Source organism: Hemicordylus capensis, chromosome 4, assembly GCF_027244095.1.
Source record: "Hemicordylus capensis ecotype Gifberg chromosome 4, rHemCap1.1.pri, whole genome shotgun sequence".
NCBI lineage: Eukaryota > Metazoa > Chordata > Lepidosauria > Squamata > Cordylidae > Hemicordylus > Hemicordylus capensis.
Genome location: NC_069660.1, coordinates 118,733,733 through 118,761,568, shown reverse-complemented (window position 1 = coordinate 118,761,568; position 27,836 = coordinate 118,733,733). Strand labels below are relative to the sequence as shown.

General features: G+C 44.1%; 1 protein-coding gene across 7 annotated transcripts in view; it reads left to right on the top strand.

The window, feature by feature from the left end:
• SSX2IP (SSX family member 2 interacting protein) overlaps positions 1–11,043 on the top strand; it is a 37,740-nt gene extending 26,697 nt beyond the window's left edge. For all 7 annotated transcript variants that reach the window (XM_053246751.1, XM_053246750.1, XM_053246752.1 and 4 more), the window contains 3 exons: positions 687–798; positions 9,197–9,317; positions 10,158–11,043. In XM_053246751.1, the coding sequence (XP_053102726.1) occupies positions 687–798; positions 9,197–9,317; positions 10,158–10,335 (411 nt within the window). In that variant the 3' untranslated portion in view covers positions 10,336–11,043. The remainder of the gene's footprint in view (positions 1–686; positions 799–9,196; positions 9,318–10,157) is intronic.
• The last annotated feature ends 16,793 nt before the right edge of the window (positions 11,044–27,836 follow it).

Here is a 27,836-nt window from a genome sequence, read left to right as displayed (position 1 = left end):
CTGCATTTTAGGGTGTGGTTACTCAGTTTTTCAGGACTCACCTTTTGCCCTCCTAAGGGCCATGTTTACTCCATATGGAAATTCAGCCTAAATACAAATGCAAGGAGATAAAATGGGTGCTTTGCCTTTCCAGTCTATATACACCAATTCAAACTGCATGGCTATGCTGTCTTGTTCCAAATGGAGGCTTATTTTCCCTGGAGCACCAACTGCTTGGTTCTGTAACTGTCTCGCTCAGGTCTCAGTCTTGCTCAGCTGAATTTCAAAATAGAGGGAAGGCAGTCTTATAACACATAATGAACATTGCAATATCTGTAAGGAGGCATGCCAGCATGTGCTTGGGAGTGGTGGGTCAGCTGTAGTTCCTCAGTACGTGTTTATTTTATGTTTAAAGATGTGCGTCTTATATTCACACTAAAATGTGAATGTCTGCTTTGTTTTCAACCAATTGAGCAGCTGAACAATCTAAGAACAGTTTGGATTGTTCTTAACAACAAGTACTTGCCACCTGTGGAAAGATCTGCAAGGATTGTCTAAAGTCTTGTAGTAGGTTTCTGCCTTCCTCAGTAGGAGGCATTTATCTTCTTAACATATGATTGTAAGTGCTCAAATGTATGTTGATTCAATGTGAATGAATATATTTGACACAGAATGACGACATTGCACTTTTTTTTTTCTTGGTGTAGAGGAAGGCATTTGAGGAAGACCGCGGGGCTTGGCTGAAGCAACAGTTCTTGAGTATGACTTCTGATCACAATAAGACTGAACATGTAAAACCTCAAAGTGCCTTCTCAGGAAGTAAGACATTTACTATTGTAAAACAGATCATTCTTGCACTCTGTTTAACAGCAAATTATATATGTGTACATACAAGTTGCTACAACCTGAATCTGTATCAGTATTACGTATACTGTAGTTGATTCCACTACTGCTGTACATTCATAATATTAGTAGAGGACATAATCTCGAAACACAAATAGCACACCACAACTATTCTTTGTTTTCCTAATGGATGGTTTGTTGTAATCCTCTATCCCAAACTGTTCTTTAAACTCTAACTTTAATCAGTCACTCTTGCCCTTTGCCAGGTTAGTGATACATGGACTGAAGCCAAGATGGAGGTCCCGTTCCAACTTGTTTACGTGGCAATTCTAATAATGTGTTAATAATTAATCCATGATTTTGCAAAGGCTACTAGTTGCTTGCCTTTGGCTCCTTGTAGAAGTCCCATTAAAGTGCAGTGGGTTCCCCCCTCTAGCTTTAGTTTCTACTTCAGAACTTCTGTTCAACACTCTATAAATAGCTGTCTTGTTTGAAAAATAGCTTTCTTTCAATTTTTATAAACTTTAGCCATAACCATATATTTTATTTTGCTTCTAATCAGACACTGTTTCACTCTAGAGCCTCTTACTGATGCGTTTTACTGCTTTTATTTTTTAAAGACCAGCATTTAATATTAATACCATATTCTTCAGATTCATATTCTTATTTCCTAATTGCTTTGAGTTATCTCTACTCTTTTTGGAGACATTTCACTTTTCTTTTGGGGATTTATTTCAGCAGCAATCCTAAGCATTCATTTTTAGGAGTACACCCAGTTGATAACAAGAGATTTGAGTAAACCTAGTTAGGATTAAGCTGAAGTACTGTCCACCAGGAAGCCTTTTCCCTGCACGTCCTCTTGAAATGAATCTGTACAAGTTAATTGCTGTGCTTAAAGTCTACTATGCTCATGTGCAACTCGCTTTAATTTCACTTGAGAGTGTGTAGTAGAATATCGAGATAGAGTGTTCCCATGTTGCTTAAGAGAGAGTGGATTTTTATTTATGTTACCTAACATTACATTTATATGCCACATATTTATATACTGTGTTTCATTAAAAGTAGTCCCAAGGCAGTTCACAATGTATTAAAACATTATCAATCTGTTGAAAATTAGAGTATAAATACTAAATACAAACATTAAAAATACAAACCTATTAAATTTTTTTTAAAGCACCCAATAAAACAATTGAAAGAAGCGCACAAAAAAGCAGCAGCAACAGAAAAGGAAAACAGCACCCTTTTATATAAAGGCCTGAGTAAAAAGCCTGCTTTCTAAAATCTGTGAGGGAGACTGATGCGGATGCTTATTGGCAGAGCATTCCAAAGCCTGGGGGGCAGTGAGCAAGAAGGTCTGATGTGCATGACAACTGAGCCTGCCTCATACATAGCCAGCATAGTTGTTTCAGAAAGGTATAACGAATTTTTAGCTTTTCAATTACAACTCTTTAAATTTGAAACTTTAAAAAAAACTTGTAACTTGTAAATGTGGTAACATCTTTCAACTTTTAAACTTTTTTTTTAAAAAGTTCTATATTGTCTATACTTTATTAATGTTGGAAGCTGCCCGGAACACCCCCGGACTGGAGGGGTGGTGTATATAAAAAAATTATACCCTGCCCCTCGAGTACACTACTTCTTGGGGCAGCTTCCAACATTATTTATTGTTCTGTAGCGTATCTTTTATTAAATAAGATAAATAAGTAAAAATTACTAGCTTATCCCATGCAGAGCATCTGCGCACTAGTACTTGATTGCTCCCCTCACCCCCTGCCACAGCCCCCTCACCTCAGAGTTCTCTCCACCCTCACCTGAGCCGCACTCCTGCTCCTTCATCCCTTTGCTTCCATCCTCCTCATCCCCTCACCCTTCTTGGTTGCTCCTCCATCCCATTGCTCCGTCACTCTCACCCCTCTTGGTCATGGCTGCAGCGTTGCTGGTGCCAATTGGCCAAGCCGCAGCCCCCTAACCCCAGAGACCTCCTCACCTGAACCCCACTCCTGCTCCTCCCCACAGAAGTAGCAGGAGTAGCAGCAACCCTTCCTCACTGCTGTCGCCATGGCTGCTCGTTCCCCTCAGGGCACTGACAGGCTCAGGCTGTCCTTCACCTGCCTGCCTGCGTCCGCCAATAGCCTCTGTAGCTCTGAGCAGTGGCAATGGGTGACCTTCCTCATTGCTGCTGCTGCCGCCATGGCCACTTGTTCCCCTCAGGCTGCTGACAGGCCTAGGCCCGTCCCTCGCCCTTCATTCTTTCTCTCTTCCCCTCCCTTCTTTTTCTCTCTCTTCCACTCTCTCTCCCCCTCTGTCTTTCTTCCCCTCCTTTCTCTCTCTCTCTCTCTCTCTCTCTCTCTCTCTCTCTCTCTCTCTCTCTCTCCGTCCTCCTGAGTTAACAGATCTTGTTCATCTTGTTTTCTGATCTAATTCACACAATGGCAGCCTCCTTCTCCTGAAGGGGCTCTTCTCCCCCACCCCCACGACCCCTCTCTTCGCTTACCCTTGCCCACTATCCTTTTTTTTTTTTTTGACCAGTTGACCTTAACCATCATAGGTGGTTGCTCCATATCTGTATATGGAATCTCCATTGCCCAATCACCACAGTGCTTCTGCTTGTGAATTCTTGCAGTAGCGGCCACACATGGGATTAGCCATGGGCACACCTTAAATAATTATATATATGGATGGTCCTAGCAGGCAGCTCTGGACATAACCAGATAGCTGCCGTATTTTGCAACAGCTGCAGCTTCCAAATATTCTTCAAGGGCAGATGCATGGAAAGGTATATAGAAATCCTGTATCTGTCTATCATGTAGCAACTACTGCTCCCATTGTTAAGCAACTTGGTGTAGGTATTTAAGAATACATTTGTTGTAGTGAAATATGTATACTTTTTTAACCAGGGCAATCCAAAACAGGACAGTGCTTTTCAAAAATTTACCCATTGTTGTTGCACACCAGCATTGCTGTGCCAATTGTGCTGATGCTCCTTGTGTTGCCATACTGCCGTAGCAACAAGGACACATTTCCGTTTTTCATTTCTTCCCCTCCTTCCTGCTGACACGCCCACATTCTAAGTGAGCAATGTTTTGCTCTCAGTGATATCCCCATGTAGCCAAATCTGACGGTTGCTGTTATCCTCATGTTCACTACTTGATTCCTGACTGGCTAGAATTGCAGAGGGCATGAGGAAGCGCTGACACAGCTGTAGACAGGTATGAAAAAACCTAGTTTTTCCCCAAGAGATACTTAATCTCCTTCAAGAGTGCACTCCTCATAGTTGGTCAAACTATGGGAAACACCTATATCAAGCAGCAGTGATATAGGAAGGTGCTGAACGGCATCATCTTATACTGCGTGGGAGATGGCAATGGTAAACCCCTCCTGTATTCTATCAAAGACAACCACAGGGCACTGTGGTTGCCAGGAGTCAACACTGACTCGATGGCACACTTTACATTAGCTAAAACATTAACTCCTAAAATGGGGTCAAAGTGTTGGTAACCTTTTTCTGGCACAGATGATGTATATTTTAAAAATGTCTCTCTTACATTATCCAACAATTCAGGTCCATGCTGAACTAGTGTCTTTTGCTGGTTTGAAAAACACCCATTTTGTGAGTGTTTCACATGGGTTATTGTTTGAAATCTTTATTTAGCAGGGGGAGAGTAACTGGCCCTATCCACCCCTAGCACAATACTTCCAGTGACTGTTGTTGGTGTCTATCTTATCTTTCATTTTAGAATGTGAGCCCTTTGGGGACAGGGAGCCATCTTATTTATTTATTATTTCTCTGTGTAAACCGCCCTGAGCCGTTTTTGGAAGGGCAGTATAGAAATTGAAGCAGTAGCAGCAGCAACAACATTGACCATAAAATTCAGCCATCCCAGGTCCTTGGGAAGGACTCGATGTCTGGATAAAACAAACCAGTCAATAACACCTGTCTGACTGTGTGTGTAAGTAAGTAAATAAATAAATAAATAATAAAAGTCCCCATAATTACAGGGAAAACATACCTAAGGACACCGATCAGTGATTCTGCCCGCTGCGGGTTCTGAAGCCAGAGTTGGGAGAACCTAAGGACAGCCCTGCTGGATCAGGCCCAAGGCCCATCTTCACTAAGTTTCACATAGTGGCCTACCAGATGCCTCTGGCAAGCCCACAGGCAAGAACTGAGGGCACACTCTCTCTCCTGCTGTTGCTCCCCTGCAACTGGTTTTTAGAGTAATCTTGCCTCTGAGGCTGGAGGTGGCCTATAGCCCTTAGACTAGTAGCCATTGATAGATGTGTCCTCCATGAATTTATCAAAACCCCTCTTAAAGCCATCCAGACTGTTGGCAGTCATCACATCTCATGGCAGAGAATTCCTATAGGTTAATTATGTGTTGTGTGAAAAAGTACCGTTAGTGGAACTGCTCCTGGGGAATTGGCACGGACCCTGTACTATGTTTTAGGCTTGTGTGTGTGGGGGGGGAGATTAGCTAACTTGAAATCAAGCAGTCCCAGTTTCAGAATATATTTGTGTAGAGCTTTGGTCATGGAAAGAACTGAACAGAGATTAAAGTTCAAAAATAGAATTAGGTTTATTGAAGGGTTTTTTAGGGGTACAGGGAGAGAAAATAATGTTCAACAGGCAACAATATTTAACTAATAAGACTAAGAGATTAACAGGACTCGGGCAATTTGGCTTGAATATCCGAATTGAGTTCACTCAAGGCTGGCATGAGAAACAGGTTTTAGATTTTTAGGAGTGAGTGGAAAGAGTGAGAGATTTGAGAACAGGAGTTAAATACTATGATGCTTCCCAGAGGGGTGCTGTAAATGCTTGTAGCTCAGTTGTTACTACGGGGCTTCTTTCGTACAAGTAAAGCAGAAGCGGGAACCTAGGCACCAGGCACAGATCTGGGAGCCAGGAAAAATCCAAAAATGGACTGGAAATCTTGGAAATCCAAAAACCGGACTAGAGTCTCACAGCCAGGAATGCTGCACAGACCAGGTTAGGAAAAAGGCTGGCCTGGAGGCAGAAAGGAAAGTAGGAGCGAGTCAAAATGGAGCATGATGGAGGTGCCAGTGCCAAGACACAGTGAAAAGCATCTGGTGGATCCAAGGAAGAAACACCTGGTGAAACTGGGGTAGAGAAGCGGGAGACCCAGGAGATACACGGATTGAATGTGTCTTGATCTCTTATAGGAAAACACTTGCCTGAAGGCATTATGCTGATCACACCTTGAAATTAATAGGGACAGAGGACAGGATGAAGCATTGTCCTGTTCAATTGTGAGGAGTGGAGCTCTTCTTAAACAAAGGCTGAGAAAGGTCTAAAAGACCCGTGTGGAGAGAAATGAAATGGATGTATCAAAGTTTATCTTTTGTATCATTTAGAATATCTGGGAGCGACTAAAATGTAAACAAGCTAGCTTCACAGGCCTTGAGCCAACCATTAGCGATTGGCTCTACTCATTAGCAGAGGAGATGACCTGATACCTTGTCGCACCTTCCTGAGGAGGTGATATCGTGACCTTAACCACTGTTCCAGCATAGGGAGAATACTTGGCGGATTCTTGATAAGAATAGTGCTGATTCAGTCACAGCAATCAAGGAGGCTTGCACTGGGAGACACACCTGCAGTCCAGAAATCAAACTTGACCTGAGAGCTATCATCCCAGGCTACACGCCAAGTGACACGCCCTATCAGTTAGCTCATGTGAATCAAAATTGAGATCTCATGGTCCCATGGGATCTGAGCAGCAAAATTTGGGAGGTACCAGATGTTAGCCCCAAAATAGGTATGGAGTGCTCCAGGGAGCTCCCAAACAGGCTCTCATGGTAACAGTACTTCCTTTTGTCAGTCCTAAATTTCTTGGCAATCAATTTCATGGGATGACCCCTGGTTCTAGTATTATATGAGAGAGAGAGACATTTCTCTCTCTCAACTTTCTCCACACCATGCATGATTTTATAGACCTCTCTCATGTCTCTGCTCAGTTGTCGTTTTTTCTAAACTGAAAAGTCCCAGGTGTGTTTAGCCTTTTCTCATAAGGAAGGTGGTCTAGGCCCCTCATCATCTTGGTTGCCCTCTTCTGCACCTTTTGCTGTTCTATAATGTCCTTTTTGAGGTATGGTGACCAGAACTGTACAGAGTACTCCAAATGTGGCCATATAAGGGCATTCACAATATTAGTAGTTTTATCATCTCTCTCCCCCCCCCCCCACTCATGGTTCCAAGCATGGAATTGGCCTTTTTCACAGCTGCTGCACATTGATTCAACACATTCAATGAGCTGTCTTCTGTGACCTTAAGATCCCTTTCCTGGTCAATCACCAACAGCTCAGATCCCATCAGTGTATATGTGAAGTTGGGATTTTTTTTGCCCCAATATGTATCACTCCTGTATTCTATCAAGAAAACCACATGGCTCTGTGGTCACCCGGAGTTGACACCAGCTTGATGGCACAATCTTTCCTTTCCTATGCATCACTTTACACTTGCTAACATTGAACTGCATTTGCCATGTTGTCACCCACTCCCTCAGTTTGGAGAGATCCTTTTTCGAGCTCCTCGCAATCTCTTTTGAATTTCACTACTCTAATAGTTTGGTGTCATCTGCAAATTTGGCCTCCTCACTGCTTACCCCAACTTCTGGATCATTTATAAATAACTTTTAAAAGCACCAGCCCCAGTACAGATTCCTGGGGGATGACACTTGTTACTTCCCTCCATTTAGAGCACTGTCCATTTATACCTACCCCCTGTTTCCTGTCCTTCAACCAGTTACCAATTCATGTTTTGAGAACACTTTTATTGAAAATGATATATAAATGTTCTTAATATTTCTGTTGATCTTGTATTGATATTTGCATCCTACTGCTTTTATATACCAAAATACTTAGTTCAACAGCTATTTGTTAAACCACCAGTTCTGAAAATATTTTAATTAGTTGGATCAAACATTAAGGAATGAGCCTATATTTTACACCGTATGCAAGTTTACACCTTACGTATTTCAAATGCTTCCTAACACTTGGTTCCATGGTAGTCTGTATTGAACATAAACATCAAATGCTAAATTACTCAAATATATCATTACTTTATTACCCTTTTCTGCCTAAACATATCCCAAACAGCTAACAGATTAAAATATAAATCAACAGGAATTAAATAAACATATAAAAATAAGGCAACCAAAACAAAGCAATGAGCTACCAATAATATTATCCGGTATAAAATAGTCTATTGCAACTATCAGTTTGGCTTATCAGGTCTTAAGTCCCTGAACCAAAAGCCTCCATCTCAGTCTCAAAATGGCTCACTGTGAAACTGGAACTATATGGTAAGGCAGATACATAGCTGCTGCTGAAAATGGCAGCCATGTGTTTAGTTCCTCCCATAGTAAGATCTAGTGCAACTTCTCTGTGTCCTGATTTGCATTTCTCAGCCTCCTGTCAGTGGCAGCCAATGTTGTGGGTTGAAAAAATGCATGTCATCAGGACACAAGTAAATAGATCAAGGTTCCCAACCAGTGGTGCTCCAGTAAATTGTCACTGGGGATAATGAGAGTGGTAGTTCAGCAGAATCTGGAGTACCGCAGGTTGTGAAACCTTGTACTAGATAGTTCCAGTGGGAAAGGGAGAACTAGATGCACCCCCTCAGTCTTTCCTTGAGTCTTTGCCAAAGGGCTTTTTGCAGTCATCAGCCACCACACTGCTAAATTGCTCCCACTTGGAGGTAGGAGAAACTGATACAAATCTTCTTTCATCTGTAGCCTCTGCCTAGAGATTGGTGCCTTGCATACAGTGTGCTAAATTGTATATCCAGTTACAGCATGGGCAAGTGAGCAGAGCTCCTTATCTTTGAGTTTCACAAACGTGATACAAGGATCATAGTGTCTGATTTTTATGTGGTATAAGTGCAGGCTATTGGACTTGGTAGTTTTTTTCTATAAGTGTGCATATCCTATGGTAAAAGTTGCAGGTGGCAAGTAAGGATTCCCTCCAGGAAACCTGGATGCACTTCCTGGTCTTGCTCTCCTCGCCCATTGGTAGTGAGGACAAGCCAGTCCTTCTCCATGTGCCCAGCAAAGGGATGCTGTGTGGCTGACAGGCATTTTTCTCTTTCTACCTCTCCCTCTTTCTGTCTGGAAGGGAGAAACAAAAAGAGACATGCTGTCACAGCTGTAGAGGCTGAATGTGGACTTGCATTCTCCAGCCCACCAAGAACTTATTGCCTGTAGTTCTAAGGTGCAGCTTCTCTCTTTCTCCCTCTGCCATTAGCAGAAATGCAGCACAATGCTATTGGAGAATGCTTCTTTGGGCTTCTCCCCTGCCTTGTTCAAGCATTTTGATATGTATCATTGGTTAATGAGCTATGTTTATGTTACAGGTTCTGACTCGGATAATCCGTTAGCGAATTTAAGGGCTCGCCAAAAGAGACTTAACCACTTGTCCAGTGTATCCAAGTTCTCAGACGTTTGTCAGGCAACCCAGCATATTCCTGAAAACAGGTAGGTAGCTGTGCTTTCCCATCATGTATCTCTTCGCCCCTCCCAACAGCATGAAAAACTACTGAAGTGTTGTAGAAAACATTCATGAGCCCGGAAAAGATTAGAGCTTCTTCAAGAGGTAGCGGTGGATCTTAGCTGTGTGAAAGATATATGACTAGCTGTTCAATCAAGTTACTGTCTTCTTTTAACTTATTTTTAGAGTAAGAGGCTTCAGCAATTCAGGATCCCAAAGTTCCGACTTGTAGGTACCCTTTGAACATGGGTGGCTGACTTGTACTGAGTCAGACCATTGCTCTCTCCTGCTCTTATTGTCTACACTGCAGAGTGGCTTTCCAGGGTTTCCAACAGGTCTTTCCAAGTCCTAAGATAACAGGAATTGAACTTAGAGACCTTCTGCATGCAAAACATGGGTTCTACCAGCTGATGGCTACTCCAGCTGACAGGGACTTATAGGCATATGCAGTTAGCACTGTTTTCTTCTGCAGTGCCAGTGAGGTAAGGAATGGGCTTGCCTTTTACCAGGATCATTGCCATGCTCCTGGATGTATTAACAGTTATTAGAATTGTTTAAGATAGAGCAAGCTTGCACAACTAGTGACCCAGCAAGCCAAATTGCAACCCACCAACCATGTCATTGTGAACCCCTTGTAATGTATTACCAGTGAAGTAGCAAGACAGGAGCCCATGATAGGCTGACGGACATAGGTGGTAGGCTGTGTTGCGTTTGGGCCACATATTCTGTACTAGGGCTTTTAATCTGTATCTCACTCTGTGTCTGTCTGTGTGAGCACATTGAAGCACATCCATTCTAACTCTTGTTTGCTTGTTTTTTTCACTCAGCTCAAATGCTCGGCTGGATAAAACACTTGAAGACCGAAAGCCAAGCCAGGTTCGAAGGGAGCAGCTGAGAAAGATACAGGCTAGCAATGCCAGCCCTGTTGCACATGATGATGCGTACAGTTTGCACATGCTGCTGCCAGCAAACTCTGACACAGACCGCATAGATAACTTGCCTTAGATCTCTCGCCTCTCTCACTCCCTTTTTGTGAAGCAAATGTGTCCATAAACTTTCTGATTTCATTTGGTGAAACAGGGTGTCTTGAGTGGAATTGATCAGTGAAGGTGATAGCAGTTGTGCTGTATGTGTGTGGCTCCCCCCACCCACCCAAACCTTTCCTATCTGTACCCTTTTGAAAGGCTTTAAAAATCGTTAGATATATGTATATTCTTGAAATGGGAGACTTCGTTCTTTGACTGAAGGAATGTATGACTCTTCTAATAATGAAATGCTTCAGCCTTTGTATTTTTTACTTTGGGCAAAAGTAGCACTTTTAGCACTAGGTAATGGTGAAATGCTCACTTGCGTCTCAAGTGTAACTAGCATTGAAACTTTTTTCCTTAACTTGAATGTACAGTATATTGTAGATGATTAACATGGCAGGCTCTATATTTATTGTGTGATTTCAGATTACCTCTTTGTATCTCTTAAACAAAAAGCAAGATCTTAGCTTGCAATTAGATGAGATATAAATGATTATGCGAAGATGCCATGAAATGAAATGCACGGATCCAAAAATCATAGTATTTTACATGCCAACTGTAATGGTGGTTTTTTAAATTGTGCTACTATGTTTACAGATGTTTTTTGAACAAAATCATTTCGGTCAAGAATAAAATTCTCTTAAAATGCATCTGCAAATAAATGTAATAAGTATATTCTACAAAATGTGGGTGAATGTCTTTGTGTGTTCTTTGTGGGGTGCAAGCATTTACTGGCATTGTAATTAATGCTGCATGTGTGCAGCCAAAGGATGCCTACACACAGCAGCTGCACTCCAGTTTCAGCAGTGCGGGTGGCCGCATGCAGAGGTGTGTAGGTGGTTTTCACTGATCTCCTATTCCCCTGGAAGTGCTCTGTGAAACTTGCAAATACATATCCCTGAGGGTGATGCAGCAAAAATTGACCCCTGCACATGCAACTCCCCAAACTGCTGAACTGGGATCCACAGCCATTGTGGGTGTACATCCTTTGGCTGCATGCATGCAGCATTAGTTAGGATGTTAGCCATTGTTTACCTAGAGTTTAAAGGTAGCCAACACTGCTAATAGGGTTTGCCAAGGTCTTCCGTAAGTTCTTTGGAACTGAACGACCAAAGATTACAGAATACAAATATGTGCAGGCTAAATAGTGTAAACTGATGACATGCTTTGACCTGACAGACAGCTCACTTTGATGACAGCTATTTCTGCTGAGCAGTTACTCTCTGCTTGTAATTAATTTTGGTTTTGTGTGAGGAAGAGGCATGGCAGCATGATCTCATTCCACAAGACTGAAGGCTCAAACTTCATATTACATTAAGCCTGCAGTTGGAGCTGATTGTACTTGTATTTTTAATAGGCAAATTGCAATTGGTTGCGGTGGGGGAGGGTAGGCTTTAAGTATTTACCTCCACCATAGTCCTGGTCCACAAAATACACTCCAAGGTCATTCAACAACCAGCCCTATCTGAGTAGAACAGGGCTTGCCCCAGTAGGGCTGGTCATGTGACGTGCTGAGATCTCTCCCAGTTGCGCCACTCCTTTGCTCCAGGCTACCAGCAGCCATTGTAATCAGAGAGCCAAGGGGGGAAAGCAGCAAGAAGTTTTCCCAATGCACCACATTGCTTGTGTGGTGCATTGTGGGATACCTGGCAGCCCTCCCCCCCCACATCAGTGCTTGTGTGGGTGCGCCATTTGTGTGGGCAGTGGAGCCCTGATTGGGCTTGGGTCATCTGGACAAAGGCAGGTAGGCCTGTCCTGTCCCCTTGTGGTTGTGTGAACAACCTTTCTGTGGTACCAACAGAAACTTGCCTTCCTGGGAAAACTGCCTTGTGAGGAGTGGGTGCAGATCTGGGTTAGGACTGTGGTTAGGCAATAGGATTTAAGCCCTTGCTCTCGACACGTGATGGTTTGTCTGGATGTCCGTCCCCCCCAATAAATAAATAACACATTGAGGCAATTCTCATGATCCACCAAAAGCAGGCTAAGGGAGCCTAGCCTGCTTTTGGAGGATTGTGGGCTGCAACGGGAGCTGCGTGGCTCCCGGGAGCTAACCCGCCTATTTCCCCTTCCCCTTAGCCAAGGTTAACAGAGTGAGCACTCTCTTAACCTCGTCTTCCTGATCATGTATTGCTGTGGTGCGGCAACACATGAGGAGACCCCCGCCGGCATGCTGAAACAAGTCTCTTGGCCCTGGGAGTCTCTCCAGGATGCCCTGATCCCCACAGCCCCTGCCGGCTTCGTGACGGAGCCAGAAGTCGTGTGGGCAGCTGGTCCCACTGCCCAGGGCTGCTTTCCTGCTCATCTGTGGGGAGAGCAGGCTATGCCCGCGCTCCCTGCAAACCCCTTCCCGTCAAGTCTCACTGATTGTGAGACTTGCCTCATTGATTCCAATCAAAGAGTGTAGTCAGAGTATTGATTCATGGAGAGATTCAGTTGGCAGCCTCTTCTGTATATTAAGGGTGTGCATAAAAAATTGGCTGGCCCGGTTTAGTTCAAGTCCAAACTGGAACCAGACCGGACCAGTTCGGTCCAGCACTCCCTTGAAACCCCCACCCTGTTTGGTTCAGTTTGGGGGTGGGGTGTGTGTTCACGAATAAAAAAAATTAGTTACTCCCTCTGGGGTTGCTAGTGTGACCGTGGGGGGGGGGGGTGCTCCCGAAGTGCTGCTGGCCTCTGAAATTGCCCCCTGGCCCGTTTCGGGCACTCTTTAGCCCATTCTGGGAGGCTGCTGCACATACCTAATGGGCCTCTGTGTGGCCTGACAGGCGAGGGGGGCAATTTTGGAGGCAGGCGAGAACTTCCATAAAAGTGTTCCTAGGATTGCCTCTGGGGAGCCCACAGGCAAGAGGTATGTGCATGCCCTCTCCCCTGCAACTGGTATTGAAAGGCATCATGCCTCTGAGGCTGGAGATGGCCCACAGCCAACAGACTAGTAGCCATTGATAGACCTGCCCTCCATGAATCTGTCTAAACCCCTTTTAAAGCCATCTAAGTTGGTGGCCATCACTACATCCCATGGCAAGGAATTCCATAGATTAATTATGTGCTGTGTGAAAAGTACTTCTGCTTGTCGGTCCTAAATTTCCCGATCTTCAGTTTCATGGGGTGACCCCTGGTTCTAGCGTTGTGAGAGAGGGAGAAAATTTTCTTTCTGTCCACCCTTTCCGCTCCATGCATTATTTTATACACTTCGATCATGTATCCCCTTAGCTGCCTCTTTTCCAAGATAAAGAGCCCTAGATGCGGTAGCCTAGCCTCATAAGGAAAGTGTTCCAGGCCCCTGACAGCATCCTGTTTCACACAGTGGCCCACCAGATGCTGCTGGAAGCCAACAGGCAGGAGTTGAGGGCATGCCCTCTCTCCTGCTGTTACTCCCCTGCAACTGGTACTCAGAGGCATCCTGCCTTTGAGGCTGGAGGTGGCCTATAGTGCTCCAACTAGTAGCCGTTGATAGACCTCTCTTCCATGAGGAGATGTCTTCTGATGAAGGAAGAGATGCGTTGAATCGGGGCACAGCTTGCTGTGGGCGCAGAGCGCCACCCACTGGAGTCTGGGAAGGTGCCGATGGAACTTGAAGAAAAGCAACAGGCTTTTCTGTCTCTTTCAGGACAGGGAATCTTCTGCAGGCAGCCAAGGGGATTCTGGTGGATTGCAATGCAAAGATAGACTTGCAGAGATTGGAGGGTGGGGTGGCTTCCCTTTGTTCTCCCAGCTGCCTGCCAGTGCCCTCTGGCTCAGTCTGAGTCATCAAGTCAAAACAAAGGGACTCTCTTTGTTTTGCAAAGTATAAGCATGCATATGTATTCAGTACTTGGTTTGGGCCCCTTTTGCAGCAATTACTGCCTCAATGTGGCGTGGCATGGATGCTATCAGCCTGTGGCACTGATGAGGTATTATGGAAGACCAGGATGCTTCATTAGCGGCCTTCAGCAATTCTGCATTGTTTGGTCTCATGTCTCTCATCCTTCTCTTGGCAATGCCCCATAGATTCTCTATGGGGTCAGGTCAGGCGAGTTTGCTGGCCAATCAAGCACAGTACACTGTATACTTTTCAGAGGTCCGATATTGTTCTATTCTTCAATCCTTGTCTTCTTGGTTCCATGTAATATTCTAATTTTCTGAGATTGTGGATTTGGGGTTTTCATGAGCTGTACGCCATGATCATCACAATTATAACAAATTAAGGCTTGACTTATCTCGCTTTGCATGTAATGCGTCTGTCTCATATATCAGTTTCACCTTTTAATTTGCATTACTGAAATTAATGGACTTTTGCACGATATTCTAATTTTCCAAGTTTCACCTGTAATGTTCAATTTAATTTTCAGTATGATTGTTATTTTGAGTTAATTGAGTAGAATTTACAGGCATAGGTAGGGACTATTTTTTAAAGGGTGAAAATAAGGAGCAAGGACTACTTGAGTGTTTTGCCTGCTTAATCATGAATGTATGCACAAACTGTTAATTGGCACAAAGAAAAAAGCCTGTGTGTGATCTTGTGTAAGTTTCAATGATGAGATAGAGGGGAGTAAGAAGGATTTTGTGAAGGTGTTTGTTCATGCTGGCCAGTGAATTGCTATGAAATGAATACCTTACTTATATGTTACACCTTAGTTTAAAGAATATATATATGGATCTCGATCTCTCTCACACACACACGCACACACCCCTCGTTCAGTTCTGGACATGTAAAGGTAAAGTGTGCTATTGAGTTGGTGTCTACTCCTGGTGACCACAGAACCATGTGGTTGTCTTAGGTAGAATACAGGAGGGGTTTACCATTGCCATCTTCCGCGCAGTATGAGATTATGCCTTTCAGCATCTTCCATGTAGCATGTGTATAAATGTGGTGTAGTGGTTAGAGTGCTGGATTAGGACTGGGGAGACCCGATTTCAAATCCCCATTCAGCCATGAAACTAGCTGGGTGACTCTGGGCCAGTCACTTCTCTCTCAGCCTAACCTACTTCACAGGCTTGTTGTGAAAGAGAAACTTAAGTATGTAATACACCGCTCTTTGCTCCTTGAAGAAAGAGCGGGATATAAATGTAATAATAATCTGTAAGGGACAGAGGAGCCATGAGATTTCATAACCCCATGAGAAATGAACCTGTTCTTCTATATGCCATAATATAGCTTGAGAGGCAGATACTTATCTCTTCTCAGCTATCCTGGAGACCTTACTTCTTGTAAAGTCAGAGCCAGAGGTGAGGGGCTGGAGGTGAGATATAATGTTTTTTGTGTGCCACACTGTGCATGGCGCATTATTTGCGTGTAGGAACATAGGAAGATAGGAAGCTGCCATATACTGAGTCAGACCATTTGTCTATCTAGCTCAGTATTGTCTTCACAGACTGGCAGTAGCTTCTCCAAGGTTGCAGGCAGGAATCTCTCTCAGCCCTATCTTTGGAGAAGCCAGGGAGGGAACTTGAAACCTTCTGTTTTTCCCAGAGCAGCTTCATCCCCTGAGGGGAATCTCTTCCAGTGCTCACACATCAAGTGTCCCATTCATATGCAACCAGGGTGGAGCTCACTTAGCTAAGGGGACAAGTCATGCTTGCCAGCACAAGACCAGCTCTCCTCCTATTGTATCAGTTTGAATCTGTAACTGACATTTCCATCAGTTCCCCCTAATTGTCCTTTCAAGTGGCAATCACAGAAGCTGATGACAAAGGTGTGCTATTCCTTTAAATGCCACAGGCCTTGGATGGTTCTAAGCCAGGCCTGCCTTCTAACAGCTGGGATGGATTCTTCAGCCTTGAATTTTTCAAACAGGCTTGGCTGCTGTTCCCTGATGGCTTGCTTGAATTCTTGCAGTCCTCAATCTGGTGTCTCTCTCTTTTTAAAATTTTTTTATTTATTTATTTATTAGATTTATATACCGCCCTTCCAAAATGGCTCAGGGTGGTTCACAACATGATAAACAATTAAAACAAATTAACTATTAAAACTGGGTAGCCATTCCCCAGGTCATCAGTATCTAGCCAGCAATGACTCTCTTCCCTGGTAAACTGACTTCCTGAAAAGGAACAGGTCCCTTAGCTCTTTGCCTGCCCTTCCTCCTTCAGCTCTGACTCCATCTTCCGCCTTCTTCCTAAGATTTCCATCCCATGCAGTATCTTCCACCCAATCTGCCTGAAACCCACTAGGACCGGGGAGATCCGAGTTCAAATCCCCATTCAGCCATGATACTTGCTGGGTGACTCTGGGCCAGTCACTTCTCTCTCAGCCTAACCTACTTCACAGGGTTGTTGTGAGGAGAAACCTAAGTATGTAGTACACCACTCTGGGCTCCTTGGACGAAGAGCGGGATATAAATGCGAAATAATAATAATAATAATAATAATAATAATAATAATAGAAATACATAATTATATTATATACAATGTTATGTACATAATTACATAAAATCTTTGTGTATTAAATTTTGAATACACACTAATTGTATTTCGAATTTTTATTTTTCATGATAACTAAGGGCGCGCAACAGAGTGTTGCATCTGGGCGCCAGATCCCCTAGAGCCGGCCCTGAGGAGATCTAGGGGTCGTGGTGGACAGCTCATTGAAAATGTCGACTCAGTGCGTGGCAGCTGTGAAAAAGGCTAATTCCATGCTAGGTGTCATTAAGAAGGGGATTGAAAATAAAAATTCTAATATTATAGTGCCCTTATGCATATCTATGGTGTGGCCACATCTGGAGTACTGTATACAGTTTTGGTCACTGTATCTTAAGAAGGATATTGTAGAACTAGAAAAGGTGCAGAAGAAGGCAACCAGGATGATCAAGGGCCTGGAGCACCTTATGAGGGAAGGCGGCTACAGCATCTGGGGCTCTTTACCTTGGAAAAGAGGTGACTAAGGGGAGACATGATTGAGGTGTATAAAATTATAGATTGCGTGGAGAGGGTGGACAGAGATAAATCTCTCTCCCTCTCACAACACTAGAACCAGGGCTCCCCATGAAACTGAAGATCGGGAAATTTAGGAACAACATGAGGGAGTACTTTTTCACACAGTGTATAATTAATCTATGGAATTCTTTGCCATGGGACGTGGTGATGGCTACCAGCTTGGATGGCTTTGAAAGGGACTTAGACAAATTCATGGAGGACAGGTCTATCAATGAGGCTATTCACACGATGGGGGGAAATTGGGCTAAGGGAGCCTAGCCTGCTTCTCTCCCATTGTGAAACCACTGGGCTCGTGGGTGAGCTTAGTGGTTTCACGGGGGCTTGCCTGCCTAAGAACCCTTCCCCTTAAACCAGGTTAATGGAGCGAGTGCTCCGTTAACCTGATTTTTTTGTTCATGAGATGTGGCGGTGCACCTCCACGCTGCGGTGACTTGTGTGGAGACCCCCGGCAGGGAGGCTCCAACAAGCCGTCTGGCCTTTGGGCTCTCCCCAGAACGCCCCGTGCATTTGCACAGGGCATTCTGGGACTTCTGGGAGCTGAGTGATTTCCGATCCCTGCAGCCCCTACCAGGTCCTTGACAGAGCCTGTAATCGTGTGGGCAGCTGATCTGGCCGCCCAGGGCTAAGAGCCTGCTCATGTGTGGGGAGAGCGGGCTTAGCCCATTCTCCCTGCTGAACCCATCATGGCACTTCAAACTAATTGTGTGAAGTGCCCCAATGGCTACTAGTCTGGTAGCTGTGGGCCACCTCCAGCCTCAGAGGTATGATGCCTCTCAATACCAGTTGCAGAATAGCAACAGCAAAAAAGGGGGCATGCACATACCTCTTGCCTGTGGGCTCCCCAGAGGCATGTGGTGAGCCACGGTGTGAAACAGGATGCTTTACTAGATAGGCCTTGGGCCTGATCCAGCAGGGCTGTTCTTATGTTCTTATCACTATTATTATTTATTATTATAAGTTAGAGGCTAAATACAGGTTATAACTGTATTTACCCAAAACAAAGAGGACTCTGAATTTAAGATTCATATTTAATAGGAAAGAACTGGGGGGAAACCTCCTCTTGGGTTTGAGTAAATACGATAATCCACTCATTCATCAGCAGATTACCTACCTCCCTCCACCACCTGGAACAGAACACAAAATCCAACGTATGGCTTGTTAACTGCATGGGAGCAGATGTCAACTAAGACAGACCCATGGCTATCATGGAGCTATGAAGTCCTAAATCATTCCGTATGAATGGGCTTTGACATGATGAGCTTTGGAAAAGGTCTTTCAAGACCATAAGTCTGGGGAACTAGCACACCAACTACAGTACAAGACCACTTCAAGCATCTCAGGCAGTGAGTCTATTAGGCAACTGGGTGGGTAGAACAACTACATAATCCTGTTTCCATTTCAGGTACCTACATTCACATTATTATTTATTATTTATTTATCATATTTTTACACCGCCCAAAACTTACGTCTCTGGGCGGTTTACAAGAAGATTAAAAAGTAAAACATTAATTAAAAACAAAAGCAAAACAAAACAAAAATTTAAAAGCAAGAAATGTAAAACACAATTTAAAATTTTTAAAACAATATTCTAAAAACAACATAATGTGTCCTGCAATTCACATTAATTCTTGCAGCTAGCTGCGTTCTATACACACACACACATTTGAGATTAGGTTTTTGTTGGAGAGGGCACCAAGCAAGTGAGATGATAAGAAGATCATCATCTACCTGGTCTGTTGCTAGTCAAAGAAACAAATTAACATCCACCTTCAGTTTCATCCAGCCATGCCACAGTAATACAAGCCAGGTCAGCATGCACATCCTGAAACAGCAGAGGTCTCCTTTATTTACCGACCTGTCATTCAGCAGCAGTACACAAAGACCTGGGGGAGTGTTGCCAGAACAATCCAGATATTCTTGGCCCTCTCTAGGCCTCAGAAGGGTGCTCGCAGCTTTGTCACAGTATTGCAAAGATGAACAACTTGAAATAAACTACCAAAAAACTTAAGATCTTAGCCTTTGCCAGAAGACTAAAGACCCGCTGCTGGAGTATCGATGGCCACAGAATTGAACAGGTCAGCTGTTTTACATATCTGGGGGTGGTCCACCAGGTCTCTGACGCAAGAAAGGCCCACTGTGAACACACTGCCCTAGAGGCACAGAGGAGCTCCACTGACATCTTGAGGTTCCTTCGAACTAGAGGTGGCCAATATGTACTGGTAGCACTCAGACTATTTGAAGCCAAGCTGCTGGCACAATTACTCTATGGTGCCACCCCTCTAACTTTAGTATATTGGAGCGTGTCCAATCTAAATTTCTAAGAGCAGCCTTACAAGTGCCTAGCTGTATCTCCAGTTCCACTCTGCATCTGGAAACCGGCATGATAAAAATTGAGGCTAAAATTTGGATGACTGCTCTCAGTCACTGGCTCAAATTAGCTCTTTGCCCACAGGGCCTGGCCCCATTAATACAACAGGACAATTTCCAATCCTCATGGAAGAGGGCAGTCAATAATAAGGTGGCACTATTGGGCTTCTTCCCGTCTCACCTCCTTGCCATGGGCAGTGACAAGGCAAAAACAGCCATCAAAGAGAGGATCCTGGATACGGAACGCCAGGTAGATCTGAGTGTAGTTCCTGGATGTCAGGCCTTGGACAGCTCTAGGTTCACAGTATCCCCCCTTACATATTTGATCCAGCTGGAAATACCAAGTCACAGAAGGGCGTTCACCCTTGCCCACTGTCATGCCCTTCCATCCATTGTTTTGGAAGGTAAATACAGGAAGATCCCATTTATGGAAAGGCTTTGCCCCTGTGCCTCTGGGGAGGTGGAAACCACTAAACACATACTCTTGTCTTGCCCATTTTATAAAGATAACTGGGAGAAGCTCATACTTCCTCTACTTCGCAACTACCCCAGCCGTTTCAGTCAAGTCTACAGTAAGATGCTGCTCTCAGATGAAAAGCGAACCTTCACGTACAATATTGCTAGGTTTTAGGTTGCTAGATTCTAGGTTCTAGGTTGATAGAAAGGAAAGCTGGTCTTGTGGTAGCAAGCATGACTTGTCCCCTTAGCTAAGCAGGGTCTGCCCTGGTTGCATATGAAAGGGAGACTAGAAGTGTAAGCACTGTAAGATAGTCCCCTCAGGGGATGGAGCCGCTCTGGGAAGAGCATCTAGGTTCAAAGTTCCCTCCCCAGTTTCTCCAGGATAGGGCTGAGAGAGATTCCTGCCTGCAACCTTGGAGAAGCTACTGCCAGTCTGTGAAGACAATACCGAGCTAGATAGACCAATGGTCTGACTCAGTATATGGCAGCTTCCTATGTTCTGTGTGGCAGCATGCAAGAGCCGTAGGACCCTGACTACCGGCCCATAACCCATGGTTTAACTACTGGCCAATTTATTCTAACATTTTTTAAAAAATAACTTTTACTATATTAGTTGCTTTTAACTTATAGTTAGATATGTACTTATATATTTAACTATGTTTTATCTCCTTTTTACTAGTCATCCCGTTAGAGTGGTATCTCCTTATAGACCAATTTTTTATATAGATTGCACTAAATTTCTTATATCAGTTAGTTGTTTTATCAGATTTATTAGTCTTATCAATTGTCTTCCCTTATTTTTTAGCTACCCCGCATTTACCTTATAGCTTATTTTAAATATTTGTACTTCTTAGACATTTTTATATTCACTGATAGTTGTATGTATTTACCTATGCTGGTCTTTGAGCATAATAAAGCTGATAGATATTCTTGGCTGGCACAAGTCTAGAAGTAGGAATAGCACTTAACTGCCCTGTCCTGTCCTGTAGCGGTCTGTCCTAGATCCACCACCAATCATATCTCTGCTTATATCACACACTCAAGATGGGAGCATCCAAGCTCTCATAACCTCATCACTTCAGCTACTTTTTAAAAGCATATATCCATAGCTCCAGCAGCCACCAAGTTATAGTAGGTGACATGATGTGCAAGGATAGTGGGGCTGGAAGACTGTGGAGCTGCAGCCACTGCTGTGTACACAAAAGGAGTGGTACTGCTGCCTTGACCAGTGAATATGACAGTGGTTTCTCCCACTGGCTTTCCCACTGTAGCAAATGGGAGAGACCTCCAACTACATGCAGAACTGATACATGTTTTGAATACAAAATTTGCCATTTTAACGAGCCTAAAGTATACCCTGAGTGTCTTTTTCTCTTTCCAGTCAGGAAGTTGCATCAGGTTTCCTGTCCTTGTTCTCCCATATCTAAAGAAAGTTTTGCAGGCAGAAAAATCTGTCAGGAACAGTGAGAGCGAAGAAGGAAGGAAGAGGCATGGGAACAAGATGCCCAATCTTAGGTTGCAGCCTTTCCCCCTCACTCTCACCTCTCTGAATTTATTTATTTATTTATTATTTATTTATCTATCATATTTTTATACCACCTGATATGCAAATCTCTAGGCAGTGTACAAATTTTAACATTAAAAATCACAGGTTAAAAAAAACAATAAAACATTATCAAACAAATTATTAAAGTTATTAAAATTCTAATTAAAAGCTTGTGAGAACAGGGAAGTATTGAGGATCTTCCTGAAAACAAATGGAGAAGATGCTCTTATTTCAGCAGGGAGCATAGTCCAAAGCCCTGGGACAGCCACAGAGAAAGACCAATCCCGAGTCACCACCAGATGAGCTGGTGGCAACCATAACTGGACCTCTCCAGAAGATCATAAAAGGCAGGAGGAGGTACTCTCTTAAATAGCCTGGACCCAAGCCATTAAGGGCTTTATAGGTAATAACCAGCACTTTGGATTTCACCTGGAAACATATCGGCAACCAGTGTTGTTCATTCAAAACCGGTGTTATGTGGTCCCTTTGTGTTGTCCAATCTGGCTGCTGCATTCTGTACCAATTGTAGTTTCCGGATATGTACAAAGGCAGCCTCGCGTAGAGCACATTACAGTAGTCAAGTCTGGCGGTTACCAGCATATGTACCACTGTTTTAAGGTCATTCATCTCTAGAAATAGACGTAGCTGACTTATCAGCTGAATCTGATAAAAAGTGCTCCTGGCCACCGCCTCAGCCTGAGAAACCAGGGAGAGCTTGGGGTCCAGGAGCACTCCCAAGCTATGTACCTGATATTTCAGGGTGTGTGTGTAGCCCTATCCAGAACAGGCAGCTCTAAACCATCTCTCAGGTCCTGACAGTCAGTACTTCCATCTTATTTGGATTCAACTTAAGTTTGTTATCCCTCATCTAGCCCATTACCACCTCCAAGCAGGCATATTTAGGGAAGATATGCCATTTCCTGAGGAGGTCGACATGGAGAAGTAAATCTAGGTGTCATCAGCATATTGATAACACCCAGTACCAAATCTGATGATCACTCCCAGCAGTTTCATGTAGATGTTAAAGAGCACTGAAGATAGTATGGAGCCTTGTGGAACTCCATACAGTTCTCACTATGCAGAGTAACAGTCTCCAAGTGACACCATCTGGAATCTACCAGAGAGGTAGAAGTGGAACCACTGTAAAACAGTGCCAACCGATCCCACCTCCCTCAGGTGGTCCAGAAGGATACCATGGTCGATGGTATTGAAAGCCACAGAGAGATCCAAAAGATTCAGCAGAGTCACACTCCATCTGTTGATAGCCAGTTGGAGATCATCCATCAGGCCGACCAAGGCAGTCTCAGCCCCATAGCCCACACAGAAGCCAGTTTGAAATGGGTCTAGATCAGGGATTCTCAGTGGTGGGTCCCCAGATGTTATTGGACTTCAGCTCCCATAATCCCCAGCCCCAGTAGCCTTTAGCTGGGGATTATGGGAGGTGAAATCCAATAACATCTGGGGACCCAACGTTGAGTATCCCTGGTCTAGATAATCTGCATCATCCAAAACTGCCTGGAGCTGAGAGGCCACCACCCATTCAATCACCTTGTCCAACCATGGAAGGTTAGAAACAGGTCTGTAATTAGCTAATTCCAAAGGATCCAATGCAGGTTTCTTCAAAAGTGGTCTAATAACAGTCTCCTTAAGACAAGGTGGCATCTTGCCCTCCCTCAGAAAAGCATTTATAATACTTACCAGACTCTCTCTGATAATATGATTATCAGATGAGATAAGCCAAGTTGGACAAGGGTCAAGAGAGCAGATTGTATGGCACACAGTCTGAAGCAGTATGTCCACTTCCTCAGGAGTCACAAACTGAAAATGATCCAATCTAACCCCATAAGAGGAATTGCTGGACACCTCCACAGTAGATTCTGCAGTAACTGTGGAATCCACCTCGGCCCAAATGTGAGAAATTTTATCCTCAAAAAAGTCATTGAAAATGTAACAGCAAATAGCCAATGGGTCCAAGTTTAAATTCAAGGGGGAGGGGGTACATACTAGCCCCTTTACAACCCTAGACAACTTTGCTGGACACGAGTTTGCAGAAACAATGCGTACAAAAAAGAACTGCTTCTTTGCTACCCACAGTGCCAGAGCATAGATCTTCAAATGTACTCTGTGTTGTACCCGATCAGACTCACGCCGAGTCTTCCTCCATTTGCGCTCTAGTCATCCAAACTTCAGCTCACATAGTTAATCCTAATACGACAGGGATGTCTTTAAAGCAGGTTGGAGAGGACGCTTAGGCATGATTGTGTCCTCTGTTCTAGAGAGTTCATTATTCTATGTTTGCTCCATGTCAACAGAATCACTAGCAGAGCCAACCCTAAACCCTTCCAAACCCTTCCTATTGGATCCAAAAACCTCCTTGGGTGGACCAACCTAATAGGTCCTTCACCCCTGCAGAGGTGGGCTGAGGCTGTAAGTTCTACCTTAACCAGATGGTAATCCATCCATGACAATGCGGGGGATGACAGGAGTCTCCACCCATGGAACACGATCCTGAGCAGAGCAAAATACTAAATCGAACGTGTGACCAGCATCATGTGTCAGTCCAGAGACCAACTGGGATAGACCCACAGTCGTCATGGTCACGATGAACTCTTGAGCCGCTCCTGACAACCCAGTCCCAAACTGAACATTGAAGCCTACCAACAACAACAACTTGGGCCACTCCAATGCCAACTCAGCAACCAGGTCCATCAGCTTGAGTGAAGAGGTGGGTTTTCAAATGCTTTTTAAAAATTGTTGGAGATGGGGAGGATCGTATCTCAGTAGGGAGCGCATTCCACAATCTCGGCAGCAACCGAGAAAGCCCGTCCTTGTGTGGCCACCAGCCAAGCTGGCGGCAACTGGAGATAGATCTCTCTGGACGACCTCAATGGGTGGTGGGGCTCATAATGAAGAAGACGTTCTCTTAGATACCCTTAGATACCCTCTCAATTACCTTGCCCAGCCATGGGAGGTTGGAAACAGGCCTATAGTTGCTCAACTCTGAGGGATCTAATGCAGGCTTCTTAAGAAGAGGTCTAATAACTGCCTTCTTAAGACAAGGAGGCATTCTGCCTCAGAGAAGCACTTATGATTTCTACCAGGCCTCCTACAACAACCTCCCTGCTAGATAGAACAAGCCATGTTGGACAAGGGTCAAGAGAACAAGTGGTAGGCCTCACCTTTCTGAGCAACTGGTCCACATCCTCAGGAGTCATAAACTGAAACTGATCCAGTCGAAGCACATAAGAGGAGTTGCTGGACACCTCCAGTTCAGACATCAGTAATTGTGAAGGCTCCATCTAAGTCAGCCCAAATCCGAGAGATTTTATCTGCAAAAAATTCTTTAAACACATCACAGTGGATAACTGATGGCTCCAAATTCTGATTCAAGGAAGTGGGGGCACATACTAGCCCCCTCACAACCCTGAATAACTCCACTGAACGTGAACTCATAGATGCAATACAGGCAGAAAAGAACCACTTCTTTGCTGCCAGTATTGCCTGAGCATAGATCTTTAAATGTGCTCTATGTCATAATCTGTCGGATTCGAGTCGAGTCTTTCTCCACTTGCGCTCCAGTCACCTACCTTGCTGCTTCAGCCCCTGTAGATCTTCCGTATACCAAGGGGCCAGTTTTGAAGCGGGTCGGAGGGGACGCTTAGGAGCATGTTATTCCAATTTTACACAAGGGCATTAACAGGATCACATGCAAAGCCAACATTAAATCCCTCCAAGGCTTCTTGGAATCCTATTGGATCCAATAACATATTCGGGTGGACCATTCTAATATGCCCCTCGCCCCTGCAGAGATGGGAAGTGGTTGTAAGCCTAACCTTAACCAGATGGTGGTCCATCCATTACAATGGGGAAATCACAGGAGTCCCCACCCATGGAACACCACCCTGATCAAAGCAAAAGACCAAATCAAGCATGTGACCTACAATATGCATTGGTCCAGAGACTACTTGGGATAGGCCCATAATTGTCATGGCTGCTATGAACTCCTGAGCCGCCCCGGACAAATTGGCCTTGAAATGAACATTGAAGTCCCCCAGCACCAAAAGTCTGAGAGACTCCAACATGAGTTCAGAGACCAAGTCCGTGAGCTCAGTAAAGGATTCCATCGGGCAGCGGGGCGATTGGTACACCAACAGAAGTCCCAATCTATCCCTGGTCCCCAAACGTAGGTACACACATTCAGTATGGTCAGATACCTCGACAGGGACCCTGGTAAGGGAGATATTATCCTTATAGACCCCAGCCACTCCACATCCCTGCCCACGTCCCCTCACCTGCTCCTCTACAGAATACCCTGGAGGAAGAAGCTGGGATCAGACTGGGCCACCAGCCTCCCCCAGCTAAGTCTTGGTGATACATACCAGGTCAGACCCTTCACTGACAGAGTAATAAGACAGAGTAATTCACTACACTTCACTTCATATCACTACAGAGTAATAAGGTGAGGTTCTGGGGTTGGGTGGCATTGCTCTCCAAGGTCAAAGAGGTTGTAGGCCTGCCGGAAGGGGCAATACCAATTAAATATCTGAATTCCCTTCCCCTGTAATGACCCACTAGCCTACCAATGCCATATTGATTATATGCATCAATCTTCGGGAGGTGGCAATTGGATGGAACAGTTGCTCCTCTGAAACAGGATTTCCTGGGGGCATTGTGAAAGATGCCCTACTGTAAAATAAAACTGTACATCCTCATTGGCTTTTGGGCACATAGTCAGCCAATTAGAGAGTGTGGCTGTGTGCAGGCTGGCTTTTATGGATTGGCAACTGGTCAAACAATGGGGAGCAGTGTTCTCTCTAAGGCATGTGCCCATGCATGTGCTCACAAGTTTTTTGGTGTCTGCTCAGTTAATTTTAGATCCCGCTGAAGTTGAATCAGGAAGGCCCCATTCTGAACGCACATGCGCACATACTGTTTTGATACTGCTGCTCAGAACAAAATGCATTCCGCACACAGATGGAAAAAATTAGAGAGAATATTGATGGGGAGTAGAAAATAGATGTATATGGGCAATTCGCCTAGTAACATCTGCAAATGGTTATTTATTTCCATTATAATGTCTCTGAGGTTATGATCAGGGCCGGCTCTAGGGGATCTGGTGCCCAGATGCAACACTCTGTTGAGCGCCCTTAGTTATCATGAAAAATAAAAATTCAAAATACAATTAGTGTGTATTCAAAATTTAATACACAAAGATTTTATGTACTTATGTACATAACATTGTATATAATATAATTATGTATTTTTATTATTATTATTATTATTTTATTATTATTTTGCATTTATATCCCGCTCTTCATCCAAGGAGCCCAGAATGGTGTACTACATACTTAGGTTTCTCCTCACAACAACCCTGTGAAGTAGGTTAGGCTGAGAGAGAAGTGACTGGCCCAGAGTCACCCAGCAAGTATCATGATTGAATGGGGATTTGAACTCGGGTCTCCCCAGTCCTAGTCCAGCACTCTAACCACTACACCACATTTATACACATGTTACATGGAAGATGCTGAAAGGCATAATCTCATACTGCGCGGAAGATGGCAATTGTAAACCCCTCCTGTATTCTACCTAAGACAACCACATGGCTCTGTGGTCACCAGGAGTAGACACCAATTCAATAGCACACTTTACCTTTACATGTCCAGAACTGAATGAGGAGTGTGTGTGTGTGTGTGTGTGAGAGAGATATCCATATATATATTCTTTAAACTAAGGTGTAACATATAAGTAAGGTATTCATTTCATAGCAATCCACTGGCCAGCATAAACAACCTCCTTCTTACTCCCTTCTATCTCATCATTGAAACTTACACAAGATCACACACACGCTTTTTTCTTTGTGCCAATTAACATTTTGTGCATACATTCATGATTAAGCAGGCAAAACACTCAAGTAGTCCTTGCTCCTTATTTTCACCCTTTAAAAAATAGTCCCTACCTATGCCTGTAAATTCTACTCAATTAACTCAAAATAATAATCATACTGAAAATTAAATTGAACATTATACTGCTTTAAGCAACTAAAACATACTGCATTTTTGCATTTTTGCCCTGGATTCTACAGGCACTGCATGTTTTGCATTCAATACTCTGCCATCCCCAGAATCACAGACACAGAGTGATTCCATGCCTGGTATCTCCCCATTTCACAAAACATCCCCCATATGCACCCCTCCATT